Below are 15,461 nucleotides of genomic sequence, written 5' to 3' on the forward strand. Positions count from 1 at the left end.
CTCCCTCCTATCTTCTTATTTTTGTGATATATAAGTCTTATAATACCCGAAAAACTCTAAAAATCGCGTTTTTCTGCTATTTGGAGTGCAATTCGAGAAATCGACACGACCTGCCACATGGCCGTGTAGCAGCCCGTGTGGATCACACGGCCGTGTGTCCAGGCCATATGGAATGATCCAGCCTGTGTGACCCTTGTATCTTTCTCCAATTTTCTAGTTTTCGCTTCTTTTGTTCCTAAATGCTCTTCTAAATATAAAAATATGAATTTAAATGATTAAAAACATAAAATTCACCATTAACGTCGAATAATCACCCAAAAATATATTACGAATGAGACTAAAATATGTTACTTTTAGCACTTAGATTTTAATATTGTTGGTGCTATGGAAAGATTAAAATTTGTTGAAGGTGTGTGGAGTTTGTGATTAAAGAATTCTAAACCCGAAAGAAAGGAATAGGAAAATGTTGGTTGGATAAAGCCTGATGTGGGTTGGGTAAATACAGATGGGGCTTTTGATTTAGTTACAAGAGATGCAGGCGTAGGGGTTGTGGTGAGAAATTGCAATGGTGAGATGATTAATGGTTTTGGCTGTCTTGTTAATGTGAGTTCTGCAGTGATGTCTGAATTTAGAGCTTGTGAGCAGGGTGTGCAATTGGCTTTATGGAACAAATACGAAAAAGTGGTTTTTGAGACTGATTCTTTGGACGTGTTCAAATTTGTATACTTCAAGAATCAAAATGTTTCGTGGTGTGTTAAAGTGGTTGCTGCTAACATTGTTGATCGTCTTAAACTTGTTCCTAAGTATAGATTGCCTTCCATTCGACGAGGAGCCAATATGGCAGCTGATTGGGTTGCGACTCAATTCAAACGGAAGATATGTCCAGAGAATTGGCTTTCACAGCCACCATCTTCTTTTGTCAATGTGCTTAGTAGAGATGGACTACCGGCTCCACCCTAAGTGTTTTGTTTTGCTTGTATTTGGGGGAATTTGAGTTTCTGCTTGAGGTGGTTCTCATGTATTCCTTCCAGGATTATTGGTTTTTTTTTTCTTTTGTTTACTGTTTGTACTCTCATGGGTTGGTTTATTTTCTTTTTAATAAAAGTTTACACACAAAAATCTTGTAGTACATAGCTACGGCTAGTCAGGAAATGGCTAAAGTCAAAGGTTGACATACTGATACAAATTAAGTGGAATCCATATCGCTTGAGAAATGCGAGTTGGAAATCTTCTTTTTTGTTCAATATGCGAATGGGAATTGGAGTGTTGCTCCACAGAAGGAAAAAAAAAAGAATTAATGTAAAGTAACGTGCCTAATTTAAATTTGATGCCATCCACCTCCTTGCTGGTTTTAAGTTTTTCTCATCCATATATCATCTCTTTGTAGGACCTGCCTTAATTTCTAATCACAAAATCATTGTTTCCCTGCCTGCCTTCGTCTTCTTCTCATCTATAATTTCCTTGTATTAATTGCCTTTAATTTGCACATATTTATCATATTTATTTTCGTTGATACATTAATTTTGATTTAGTGTAATTATATATAATAGATTAACATAAAATGATGTTAATTTAATAATATTATTAATAATTTATGAAAATTGAATTAAACTAAAATTTTAAATATAAAATTACACTAAATTAAAATTTATGTATAACATTACATATTAAATAAAAAATTATTTTTAATATTTATGTAAAGAAATTATTCATCAAAGTATTGATAGTATAGTCTTTCTTTCTTTTTGGGATTCTCTCTCATCATCCTCCACACAAATTGTTAATATTGCTGCTACTAACAAAGTGTAGCCACAGATATTCGGACCCATGCATCGATATTGCTCAGTCAAATCAATCTCATAGTTCTCTCCCACAATTAAATATTTGATTGAATGTCAAAAAGTATTCCTTCACTTACCAATATCGCTACAATTCTTGCACTAGATACCCATTTCTCTAAGGAACACCAACCTTTTTATCTTAATTTCTTCATCATCAATTCCTGTACGTGTCAACCTGGATCAAATGTTAGTTTCTCACGTGCAATAGTGAAAATGGCTTTATCTTTTTCATGCTAAACTAACGTATTATTGGCTACTCCAGCCAGCCAGCCCAGAGCCATCACCTCTCTTTCTCTCTATTTTGGCTGCTTCTTCTTCTTCTTTTCTTCTGTTGATAGGATTCTTTTGGCTTCTTTAATTTGGTGTCTTCTCTTCTCTTGTCTCCTCTCCCCTCCTCTTACAAATATCCACCCCCCCATCTTTTTAACTAAAATAATACATATCCTTTTTCTCCCACTTCCAACCTGCCAATATCTATATACACCTTTATTATAAACAAGATACATATTACTTGCTTTTAGTTAATTTCAATTTTCTTGTACGTCTGGCTAGCTTGCACAAACATGATGCGTAAAAAGCAGTTCGATGAAGCCAAGGATCATGATTACGTTGAAACTGATCCTTCTGGACGATATGGTCGGGTAAGTAATTGCAAATTCTCATCTTAATTTCCTCTACTTTTTTTCCCGACATGCTTCTTGCTGAATTTCACAGGCATTTTTGATGTGAAAAGATTTATTTTTCTTTTAGCCTTATAAGAAGTTTATATCGAATAAAATTAAACTGCAAAAGAACGGGGGCGGGGGAGCGTGATTTAATTTACAAATCCGTGGATGCTTATGATCGAATTCGCATCAGATTGTTTTCCGAATTTTAATTTGTTAAACTAGTCTTTAGGGGGCGGGTGGTCAACACTAATTGGTAGCTATCACTAGCACGACTCTTCCAGCAAGTTGATGGCCCATGACTATGAGTGGATTAGCATTTTTAAAATAGAAAAATTATCAAAATGGATTACATTAAAATAGAGTTATTGAAGGTCATTTAATATTCAATTATTAATTTCGCTGTTAGCATCAGACAACTTTACATTATAATATAAATTAAATTAGAACAAAAAAAAAAAAGACTACTAATAATAACAATTGTGGAAGCAACTAATGCACGTGGAATTTGATCATTTACTCGAGGGTTTCACACAAAAAAAAAAAAGTAGAGAGGAAAATGTTGTTAATTCCTGGTTGGACATTGATTTGACCAGTCTATTGGTGTTTCCAAAATGCATCCATTAGTTTGAAGAAATGCTGGGGAAAGGTGCAATGAAAACAGTGTATAAAGCAATCGATGAGGTGCTGGGAATGGAGGTGGCGTGGAACCAGGTAAAACTGAATGAGGTGCTCCGATCGCCAGAGGATTTGCAGAGGCTGTACTCAGAAGTTCACCTCCTCAGCACCCTCAGTAATGATTCTATCATAAGATTCCACTCCTCCTGGATCGATGTTCATCGCAAGACCTTCAATTTCATAACTGAAATGTTCACTTCAGGATCTCTCAGAGAGTACTGCTCTTTCTTACTCTTCTTCTACTCCTACCTCTTCAACACAAGTAAATAAACCACTAATTGATGATGAGATTTCTGTCAACCAAATCTGCAGATACAGGAAGAAATATAAACGGGTGGACATCCGCGCCATTAAGAATTGGGCTCGCCAAATACTGCAGGGTCTTGTATATCTGCATGCTCATGACCCTCCAGTTATTCACAGAGACCTTAAGTGTGACAACATTTTTGTTAATGGCCATCTTGGGCAAGTTAAGATTGGCGATTTAGGGCTTGCAGCCATTCTCCGAGGATCCAAATCAGCCCACAGTGTTATAGGTACCCACCGTTTCCTTATTCCATGCTTGCTTGCTATATGTAGGTATGCTACCTCTAGAGTGTTTGACTCCAATGTCCATCGATAGGCACTCCAGAGTTCATGGCACCAGAATTATATGAAGAGGATTACAATCAACTCGTTGATGTCTACTCTTTTGGCATGTGTGTGTTAGAGATGCTTACATCCGAATATCCATATAGTGAATGTGCCAATCCAGCTCAAATTTACAAGAAAGTGACCTCGGTATGGTCCAGTTTCAATGGCAGTATTAGATTTAATAGGTCGATCTCACTTAATCGGAGTTTGACTGACATGCATGCCACTTCCTTTGTTCAGGGGAAGCTACCAGGGGCATTCTACCAGATTCAAGACTTGGATGCACAGAGATTTATTGGCAAATGTCTAGTAAATGCTTCTAACAGACTATCAGCGGAACAACTATTGCTTGACCCATTTCTCGCTAAGGATGAAGCGACGAGGCTTGGGAGTCCAAAGCTCTTTCTAAATCAAAGTGAAATCGAGAAATTGCACCTCAACGATAATCCACCCAGAACAGACATGACCATCACTGGGAAGCTTAATCCTGAAGATGATACCATCTTCCTTAAAGTTCAGATTGCAGATACAGAGGGTATGAGATCAGGCCCTATTTTTTCGAGTTACTAACATATCCAATTGTTTGAAAAAAAGTAGTGAATCATTCTAATCCACACGGCCTTGTGTTGCAGGATCTACTAGGAACATCTACTTTCCCTTTGATATTGTGGAAGATACGCCATTGGATGTGGCAACTGAAATGGTGAAGGAGCTTGAGATAACCGATTGGGATCCACTTGAAATTGCAGAAATGATTGATGGTGAAATTTCAGCTCTAGTCCCACAATGGAAAAAATCAGACCTCCCTAGACATCAAGCCCATAATACATATAACTACCAGGTAGATGATGATGATGGGTGTCATCATCCGTTTTACTCTTTCTCCTCCTGTTCTTCATCCCAAATGTCTGTCTTGATGTCACATGGCTGCGATTGGCTTCGAGGTACGATTCTAGTGTATATATTGTTTGTCAATCCATATATGTTTGTTGCACTAATGTTTAGGTTTTCCTTCCTAGACTGAGTTATATTATCCATGGGGTTGCAAGCTATTCTTTGTCTTGTCACTTTCGGTATCACATAATTATTTACTTAAACTGGCCTTAGAATTAAGCAAAATAATAAATAAAAAAGAGAAATCATTGTCAGATTGTTATCGCAGATGATGATACCAGCTCTCAGAGCTCTTCGCACTCAGGAATATATTCCAACTTTAGTTACTTGTCCGGAGATGACCCCAATCCTGATATGAGCCCTACAACAACAGCACGCAAACATGTCAGCTCAAGAATTCACAACTCGACAAGATTTTGGCATGGAGAAAGTTCAAGAAGCGGGCTGTCAATAGGTAGTAACAAGGCTTTGGAATCACATGCAGCTTGTAGTTCAAAACATACGAGATTGTTGATGGGCAATCGAAAGCTAACAAGGAATCGATCGCTAGTAGATATTAGGAGCCAACTACTTCACCGATCATTAGTGGAAGAGGTGAGTAAGAGACGGTTGTTTAAGACTGTTGGAGCTGTGGAGGATATTGGGTTTCAGTCACCTTGTGAGGTTCCTACCAAAAGGACACAGAGGACTTCAGGGAAGAACCGCATAAAATCCTAGGCCTAGCTCTCCACTCCCACCAGTTTTACACGTCAATGCTCCACTCACTGCCTTTCTTTTAATTTCATCACCCAGGGATGGACGACTGCATCAAGTACACCCCGAGTTTTGCCTTAAGAAGACATAATTAAGGGATTAATTGAGTCGTGTATATTGGCTATACGATTAGCTAGTGTTGCTCCAATCACACTATATACTATTATCTTTGATTACAGAGTGCTTTGGGTAAAAATTGAGACATTTTCCAGCATAAAGTTATAAGATATATGATTACGGAGTGTTGGATGTAATGATAATGTATATTGTATTTTTAAAAGGAGGATGTAAGTTCTAACTTTGAAATTGACATCGTTCAGGGGGCAATCACATCATCGATTATGAACATTAAAATAGACCTGTAGAATACCAAAAAAATAAAAAATCTACTCCAAAATTAATAAACTCAAATATAAAATTTTAATTAATTTAGATTTCAAATTAATATATAAATTTTTTGCTTTTAAGTATGTTAAAAATAAAATAATTTAATTTAATTAAAATATAGTTTGTTAAGTCATTAACTTTTACAAATTTAAATTGATTTTTTTACAAAATTTATAAAAATTTTCAATATTTAATAATTTATAGATAAAATTATACTAAATAAATGTATAAAAGAATAATTATGTAAAATTTTAAAATTTTACAAATGCTATTATTATAAATGATAACTTTTTATTTTTAATAATATAATTATTTTTAACATACAAATATTATAAAACTAAAAGCTATTAGCATTTACTATTTGAATATTTTGGTTTTTATATTAAGGAAAAATCATTTCATTAAATTAAAATTAGGATAAAAAGAGAAAATGAGGAGAACTTAAACCCAAGCTAATAGGCTTACCCAATATAGTTAATCCTATATCCCCTCATTTTCGCCTAAATTATGATTGCAACCGGACATTAAAATTTTCATAACAGGAGGACAAATAACAAATTTAGAGTATTTACATGGTCAAAAGTTGTTGTTACCTAAAAATGAGTGTTTTATTAGCATTCCTACATATCCAATGAAGATAAAGAATTAAACGAAGAACTATGGGAAAGAACCGCGGTTATCGGTTTCCAAAATGATATCCTCCGCATGCAAAGAACAAAGCCATGGGAGTGCCCCTCGAGCAGCTATAACTTCAGCTATAAAAGGGTCGAAGTTGCCTTTCTTAAAACCAAATATGCACTTAACGAACTGACTCGAATCAATCCACACAATGGCCGCCCAACCAACAGCCCCATCATTCATAAAAATGGCCCCATCAATATAGCATTTAAGCTTACCAATCGGTGGTTTACGCCATTGTACATCATCAACCACATTCATCTGTGGCAGGATTGCCTGAACCTCATGAACAATGCGAGCAGCCAGCTAACCGTGAAGATAACCATTAGCATGCTGCTTGATACACCCCTGTTGGCATTTGATGCTTCCATAAAGCGGCATTTCTATTAAACCATATGCTTCTTATGCTATATAAGATTTTTTCTCCACGTGCCATTTGTTGATCCATAACAACCATATATGTTATTTAAGATATGAGTGAAAAAACTGTATAAGAGTTTCTTTGGTTTGATGTCATGAGTTAAAGGTATGATCAAGTCCCTTAGGGAGATTAAAAACAAGGCCCAAATCAAAATTACCATAGTAAATGATAACTAAAGGTTTTTAGGATTATTTAATTATTTTTTAGAAAAATGTTTAATAATTGATCAATAAATGGTTATTTAATTATAGTTTCAGATAACATTAATTTGCATCACTATTTATATCTTATGAAATCAAAAGAAATAAAAAAAAAATAGTCATTGTTAGTAAAATTTTAATTTTCTCAAACAATATTAAAAATACATGATAAATATTCGATTCTATCTATAAAATAAATATTGAAAAATGTATGAATTGTAAATATATTTGATTCGAGACTTAATTTGTCAAATTTTCCCCATGCTCTCATGTTTCGGTTTGAAACATTATTATTTGATATATTATGTTATTTTCTCGCATAAATATTCTTTAAAGTTTTAAAATTAATTACGTTGTATAAATATGTAATTTTATGATTTAATTTAAAGTTTAATTCATTAATACTTAAAAATAGAGTGAAGATAATGATGATAATCTATTTCAAAATTAATAAAATTTAAATCAATTCTTTGAATTTCAATTAATAAAATTTCTCTAGTTAAGTATGTTAAAAATGAAATAAACTAATTTAATTAAAATATAGTTAGTTAACGTCATTAAATTCTAAAAGTTTTTAATTGATTTTTTTGAATAAAAAATGGTAGCTAGAGAATAATTTCTAACATTTTATAATTTATGGATAAATTTATACTAAATGAAGAGATAATTATATATAATTTTAAAATTCTAGAAAAGCTATTAATATAAATGATATATTTTTTAATTTTAATAACATGATTAAACATTTAAGTTTGAAATTATAATAAATTTGTTAATTATTAAAAAGAATTGTATAAAATAAAGTTAAATGGTTGACAACGTAACAACCTACTTCATAATTATAATTGTATAAATTATATAAGCTATTAATAAAATAAATAACTTTTACGTTAAAAAACCAAAATTTTTGTCGCATTATATTTTTAATTATAATTTAAATTTTAAAATTATGTTAATTCACAATTTAGTCAATGTTTTAAATCATTTTAAACTAAAAGTTTCAAAAATTAATAAAATATTTAAGTAAAACTAATTAATATATTACGAATAATTGAAAATTAAAGTGATATTTTAGTAAGTAATGAAAAATATAGTAGTTAATTCAAAACAAAGTTGTAAATTATTATAGATAAGAGAATAATTATAAAATTCACCATTAAATTTTCAAAATTTGCTCAAGCTATTAATAAGAATAATATATTCTATACATTTACAAAAGGGATCATTATAATATCAATTAGTGGTCTTAATTTACTGATGTAGAAAGAAGAGAAAATTATTGTTAAATAAATAAATATAATGCTCCTTTGAGTACTTGCTATCCAGCTAATCAAACACACACTTGAGGCTGGGAATGGAATGAGATCAGCATGGGAACACACTGTTCCAAAGTGGCAGGTTTAACCACAGGTAGAAAGAGGGTGAAAACTGAATTCGGAGCTCCCAAGTCCCAATATAGTTATATATGCTAATATCTGCTGCCTTACAGACAAGGTGGCCTCTACCCTGCCCATTATGCTAAAGGCAAGCTAACGTGGAATTACTGCCTTGGCGTCTGGTGAGTGTCTATTGTCTAAACTTCTTTCAGCTTTAATATATAGCAAAATAATTAATAATGAAGGATTAACTTTAGACAAGATTGGAGGCCTAAATTGCAATTCTAGCTGTCTAAACTTTTCGAGTCTATTAATTTCTTTTACAACTTGACAGCATATTTAATTTGTGATGTAGACCTCTATATATACTTCTTCGAAAAGAGCTTTCAATCTTATGTATGCCGAAATGGCAGATCCAATCAATATGGAACTTCCTAAGCCAACTTCGACGGAGCAGAGCATATATAAATAAATATTCCAACCCTTTACCCCACATTCCTCATTTATTAATTTCCAATTGTATACAGAATACCAGTAAGAGTCGCATTCATGCAAAAGCAATCATGCTTGTCTAGTAAAAGCCAAGCAATCATATTGATGACGCTCTTCAGGCTTACTTGATAATATAAGTAACAATCTCCTTTTGCTTTTCCTTTTCCTTTTTGGACCTTGTTTTGGTTTACTCGTCTCACTCACAAATCCGCTTAATTAAGTTGTTTGCTGACCCAAATATCTCATTGTTAATTTCTACTGTTTGCTTCATCCTCTTGCTACTACAAACGAGTTATCACTTAATTCTTACAAGATTTACTCTATAAATTTCTTAACTGCTTAGCCTATTATATATTTATATCAGATTGCTCAAGTCAAAGGTTCTTTCCATTTACTCATCGGGCTTAAAAATTTGACCTTTCTGACTCCTCCTAGATATTTCATATTATACAAAACATTTTCCACCTGTTTCATGATATTAAGAAACTTTTATCATGCTTAATAATCATGGTCTTACAATATTATGATATTTTTCATTATTATTATCCAACAAGTGGCTTCTTGTGTTATAATTATGCTCCGCGACAAAAAGGATCACAGAATGCACAGAGCATTCATCGACTCCATAGTACAAGAGTGTATGCTAGAACAGTGTTCACTCCCGCCCATCCGGAAACTTACTATAAGAATTCATGATAAGAAAAGATATTCGACATAAATAAATAAAAAATGAGAAAAAAAATAAAAGCTGAAAACAGACCAAGTCAAAACATTTATTTCTGGGAATTTTACAAGCGTAGGTTAGTCATATCAAACCAGATTTGCTCGAATGCTTTAATGATAAGATCGTGGTATTGATTAGAATTAAGAGAAAGATAACAAGCAAGAAGATCTTCTAGTTCCTTTGAACTCCGAATATTATTCTCCACAATCATCTCAACCATAGAATCCCTGAAGTCTCTCTGTGGATCCAGCGAAGACTTGACGACTGCAAGACTTTCTGCAATGCTCCTATTCCTAAACTTTAAGTACCTACAAGGTGACATGCTCTTTCGCGCATAAGCAGCTTGAATCTTCTTGCTTGCAATTTTTGGAGAATTGGCCCGAAGCTTTATTCCCGAAGCTTTATTCACCAGAGGACTACTTCTGGGAGATGAGCTCCTCATCAACTTGGTGCATTCATCTGCCTTGTGATTGGACTTTGGTAGCTTTGTCAATATTGGAGGAAGCTCAAGTTCAGATATTGCGTCGAATTTGCTTGTGTTATGCATGTCGATGATGATATCAGTAGTGGAAGAACTAAGTTGACAATTGTAAGAAGTGGAGGGTGGAGGAGCCAAAAATTCATCATCCTCTGAGTCGGATGATTCAGGGTAACTCTCAAATGGAGAAAGAGAATAGTGATGAGCAGAGTTGTTAAGTATGGGTATGGTATGGCGGCTGAAACCAGCAGACGCAGATGAGATGGCTCTGGGAGAAGGCTTGTAAACTGTTCTTCTTCTGTCTCTTCTCTTCAATGATTTTCTTGGTGGATCGCCGGAGGCTTCGACATGTAATCTGGCAGCTTTGAAAGGTTCCGAGGTGAAGTGCCTAGGCTTGGAATTGTGGTGTGTTTGTGATGTGGGAAGTTTCTTTTGCTTGCTGTGATGTGTTCGGGTTTTGTTCATGTCTTTGAGCTTGTAAAACCAGGCATTTGGTATCATATCTGAGAACCTGAACCTGTAATTACCCATCTGAGACTTGGATAATACAACTCTTTCTTTGTCACTTCACCACACTACTTGGACAATGGACACCCCTCCAATTCTCTGCATCTTTCACACTTGCTTTCTGCTTTCTTTCCTCTCTATTTAATACTAAAGCCTTTTTCTGCCCTCAAGCATAATTTAATAATAATAATAATAAGCTTACAGCTATCCAAAGGGTACAAAAATAGTCTGCCCAATTATTATGCCTCTCTTTGTGCCCGTTTATAATTTATTCACACTGGAATTTTTTTTTTTTAAGAAAAAGTAATTTATCCCTTGAGACAACCAAAGTTTACATTCAGAGAAGAGACACCCTTAATTCTTAGCGGTACAAAGCAAAGGAACGAACCTAAGCCTCCTTTCTAAAATATAGTGGCAAGTGAAAACAATGCCTACCTCAATGTACTCAAAACTAAATTACAACAAGTCTATTAGGATCTTCTTCTTTTTTTGGATAAATGTGCTTTTATTTACCCAGTAAGCAGAATTTTGCTACGAAAATTATAAAGAAAAACTAATGTTTACAAATATCTATCCTATACATTTGGAATTCCCCATGCTGTACGAAGCCTTCTATTACTTGATCACTCATTCACATTAACCCCCATATGCCTCATTCTCATTATCTCCTTTATTGTTCCTATAATTTCTTGCTCTGTTCCTCAAATTCATGAATTGTATACAGTTTTTCTCCTTTCATATCAGGTAAAGATGTGCACTCCATGCCAGTCTCAAAATAACAGTAATAAGCGCCCTTCACAAATTCATTGAATAAAACTTAGATTAATCTTCAACTAGAAAATCAGGCTCCATATATTAAAGAGAAAAAATAAAACTAGGAATGGTTATGTCTCCATCTCCCATAAATCTTAATCTAATAATGTTTATTAATAGGAAAAATAATATACTAGAGAAAATATAAAAAATTTTCTTAATTAAATAAAACGGAATTTTTCTAGGTTTCTTGGCAAATTCACATCAAACTTCCAGTTATTTTCGAATGTCTCCCTAACACTTTTTTTTGCTCAGATCATGAAATAATTTCAGTTAAATCTTTCAATTCCCTTCAAATTGGTATATTATAATCTCAAAACAAAGGTCTGTAGTTCAAGTTATGACCAAAATATTGAAGTTGTGCTATGTTGAAAGTCCTAAACGCACAAAATTTTTGTCAAAAATAAACTTTAAGGTCACTTTTTTACAATTATTCCCTAAAGAAAATATAAATATAAATAATAGAGAAATATCACAAATAAATAGAGAAATTAAGCACTTATCACAACACAATTCAAAGCAATTTGTTTCAATAAATTGCCAACTTCCAATTGGCACTTAGTAGGCCATTTCAAAAACTTGCCTCAACAGTCTTCTCCTTAGCAAATCAGGAAGCTAATCGCCGGAACAACTATAGCTCCCCCTCTTCACAAGCCTTATTCTAACATATTTAACTTAAAGCATAATTAAGTGAATCAGCCATTAATGTTCTTTTCTAGAATTTACATCAATAATCAAAATACCATAATTATATCTAAGTAGGTTGTGGAGAAGTAAATATGCACCAAAGCAAAGTGAACCAAATACCAATAATATTCATAAATTTTTCACTTTTACAAAAAAAGAATGAAAAAAAAAGCAGCAAAACAACTCCCATTAGTAGGCGTAGCAAAATAAAACTTAGCATCAACATCACTCCAACCTTTACCGAACCAACGTTGTGACTTCAAGGGTGAAATGTAGTGACTTTGAAAACAATGATTTGATGTCGCTACCTCAAATAGGGAACGTCCCGACACCAAAGGCTTGCAATTCTTGCATTCTGCTTCCTACGTTGCGACATCGAACTTCCCGTTTTGCAACACAACGACAAGCATTGAGTTCCTACACCTTTGAATGGTGTCATGCACACTCACTAAGTATGTTAGCTCACCTTTAGGCCTCATTCAGTCCCCAAGGTCATAGAAAAACTCAAAATATAATTTTTTATTGAATTTAAAGGTTAGATAGAAAACTTAACTAAAACACAATAAAAATGTTTGTATTCAAGCTCCTTAAGTTAAGTGCGAAACTAGTTTTAATTTGCAACACTGAATTACAGTAGATCGGTTTCAGTCTGTCATATAAAACAATATAGTTGATTTTTATGACCTAAAAAGAAAATAAAAATTCACAATATAAGGGTTCATTCCAATTCCTCAAGTCATCATATCATGCAATTTGGGTACATGAAGCTTGCTAAACTTCTTAAGATCAAAAAATTCAAATTGAATTAAACATGATAAAAAACTAGGTATAAACTAGGCGATTTCCCAACCTTCACATACAAACATAACCTTAACCTAGAAATACAACATTGAAATTCACATTAGGGATGACCATTTAAATATCAAAAGACTCGATATACATGCTACAATATTAGATGCCAAAATGAGCATATTTCTACCGTCTTGATGATAGTGTGATATCTAAACTAATCCTGCTTTGAGAGTTCCGAAGAATAAGAATCTATATGTAAAGAAAACAAAAATAGATAAGCATTTAATGCTTAGTAAGTTTAAATGGAATTTATAACACTTACCTTGATCATAGGTGAGCAAATTAACTACCAAAAGATTATGCATACATCTAGCTAGAACATGACACATAATGTCACAAACAAAGTGAGCATAAGAAACATAGGTATCCATATGTATTAAACATTATAAACATGACCCAATTCATCACCAAATTGTACCAATTCAAATAAGTTCATCACAATTTCATAAACTTTCATCAAACTACTAATCCAAGCCATTACAAATTTAACCACATACCTTTATAGTTTATCAAATTTGATTTTTTTTTCATTTTTCGATTTCAAGATTCAATTTTAGCATTTCTTCCAATGAAATCCTAGTAAAACTGACTCAAACTTGCGGGTGAACTACACCACACCAAGATAGCTCGTATGAGCATAAACAACACTACACCAGAGCACTAAAGAGCAAAGCCCGTAGGCATCAAATGTATATACACATACAAATACATCCATCCACCACACCAAGACCTTCGAAGAGATAATGAACACTTGATGATTCATAGCAAATGTTAGATCCCAAAATAACACATAATCTCCACATCGTCAACTAACCTGTACACAAGCACCCATCTGAACCTATTGGCATGGCAACTGTATCCTGACCCTTCACTAAGTTCACATCGGCATCAATTATTCATATTTGTATAAACATGAGCTATGATTATCACATATCAACTTTTGAAATTCATCGATCAAGTCTGAACATGAATCACACATACAATTCATGATGCATTTAATTTTCTTGTCATTCTTCTAGTTAGCAATCAATAGATATAACATCATTCCCTTATCACAACTTATTTCAATTCATTTATGTTCCTAGTCAAGTATGCTAATTTCTACCAAAACCTTAACAGAAGTTCAAATATAGATAAAATGAAAATAAACATAAGCATACCTATTTAACAACAAAGGCTAGTAAGTTCCATAAGAACTTACCTTTCAAAACACAAAATAAGTAGATTTCTAATGGACTATTCCACAATTTTAACCTTTCTTCTACAAGCTCCACTTTTATTCAATTCTTATTATACACAACAATATATATACACACCAAATCAATAATATATATTAGCACACAATGTTGATTAAACGGCTCACTAAAAATGATTCCATGTGATGAATGATCCTATTTAATCTCCTTTTTTAATACACTCTTATTTTTTATTTTATTCAATTTAGCCCCTGAACTCGAGATAAGCATGTTTTTCGATTCCTAGCTTCGGATCAAAATTCGATTTCACTTTCTTTCATTAGGAACCCTATACTTTCTATTCTTAGCATAATTTCATAAAAAAAATCATTTATTCAATTTAGCCCCTTATTTACAAAGTTAACAAACAAGCTTATATAACTTTACAATTTAGTCCTTATCATGATCTAAACTTAACAACTATCAAATTCAAGCCTAATTCATCAATTTATCAACAATGACAACTTGCTAAAAACTCAAAAATTGAACAATTTGATACATGGGCTAGCTAAATCAAACTCTCATAATTATAAAATATATAAAAATTACAAGAAAAGAGCTTAGTTTCTTACCAAATTAATGGTCGAATTCGAAAGGGACTTGGAAGCTTTTATTGGCTTTTCATTTATGGTGGTGGATGGTGGTATAGTGAAGAAGATCATGAAAATTCCACTATCATATTTATTCCTAATTAGTCTTTAATTAATCTAGTTTAATTGACTAAATTAAACTTTAATCATGTTAATAATATTACTAATTAATCTAAGTGGAATCTAACATACTCATCCATTAACTCATGCCAAAAATTGGTTTAATTGTAATTTTGGTCCTCTGGATAATTGTTATTTAAGTCCTCAAATCTTTTATTAATTTAAATTCAATAGTGATTAGACTTTTACAAATTAGTCCCTAAGCTTTAATCAATTAATTTCTCGGTTAAATTACTTCTATTTTACATTTATACACTCAATTTACAAAAATAAAGTTTTCAAATCACATTTTTCGATACTACTGAAAATCAAGATGCTGCAGTATTTACTACATGCTATGTCTTACTTAGGTAAAAGAGAAACTATCGACTACTGATGATGAATATGAAAAGCTAGAGGACACTTGCACTTTTGGTGTATGTCACAGGTAGCCATTT

At 32.9% G+C, this 15,461-nt stretch overlaps 2 protein-coding genes across 3 annotated transcripts; one reads left to right on the forward strand and one right to left on the reverse strand.

Annotated features, from left to right (window-relative positions):
- The first annotated feature begins 1,954 nt into the window (after positions 1-1,954).
- Positions 1,955-5,770, forward strand: LOC107957677 (probable serine/threonine-protein kinase WNK4). Of its 2 annotated transcripts, none has more exons than XM_041085996.1 (7): positions 1,955-2,482; positions 3,134-3,399; positions 3,497-3,720; positions 3,807-3,964; positions 4,058-4,352; positions 4,450-4,761; positions 4,980-5,770. In XM_041085996.1, the coding sequence occupies exons 1-7, from the start codon at positions 2,405-2,407 to the stop codon at positions 5,426-5,428; spliced, it is 1,782 nt and encodes a 593-aa protein (XP_040941930.1). In that variant the 5' UTR covers positions 1,955-2,404; the 3' UTR covers positions 5,429-5,770. The 2 variants fall into 2 exon arrangements, with proteins under 2 accessions (XP_040941930.1, XP_040941931.1); XM_041085997.1 differs by having other exon boundaries at positions 2,346-2,482; positions 3,103-3,399.
- A 3,990-nt stretch (positions 5,771-9,760) lies between these two features.
- On the reverse strand, positions 9,761-10,970 carry LOC107957682 (transcription repressor OFP1). Its single transcript, XM_016893230.2, has one exon. The coding sequence runs from the start codon at positions 10,749-10,751 to the stop codon at positions 9,807-9,809; it is 945 nt and encodes a 314-aa protein (XP_016748719.2). The 5' UTR covers positions 10,752-10,970; the 3' UTR covers positions 9,761-9,806.
- Between the last annotated feature and the right edge of the window lie 4,491 nt (positions 10,971-15,461).

This window comes from Gossypium hirsutum, chromosome A13 (genome assembly GCF_007990345.1).
Source record: "Gossypium hirsutum isolate 1008001.06 chromosome A13, Gossypium_hirsutum_v2.1, whole genome shotgun sequence".
Classification (NCBI taxonomy): Eukaryota; Viridiplantae; Streptophyta; class Magnoliopsida; order Malvales; family Malvaceae; genus Gossypium; species Gossypium hirsutum.

What these genes read in the sequence shown, in the direction of transcription:
- LOC107957682 (XM_016893230.2), bottom strand. Translation starts at nt 10,751, where the DNA reads ATGGGTAATTACAGGTTCAGGTTCTCAGATATGATACCAAATGCCTGG.
- LOC107957677 (XM_041085996.1), top strand. Translation starts at nt 2,405, where the DNA reads ATGATGCGTAAAAAGCAGTTCGATGAAGCCAAGGATCATGATTACGTT. An exon ending in TCAGATTGCAGATACAGAGG is followed by an intron (nt 4,353 to 4,449) that starts GTATGAGATCAG and finishes CTTGTGTTGCAG; the next exon opens with GATCTACTAGGAACATCTAC. An exon ending in TGGCTGCGATTGGCTTCGAG is followed by an intron (nt 4,762 to 4,979) that starts GTACGATTCTAG and finishes TTGTTATCGCAG; the next exon opens with ATGATGATACCAGCTCTCAG.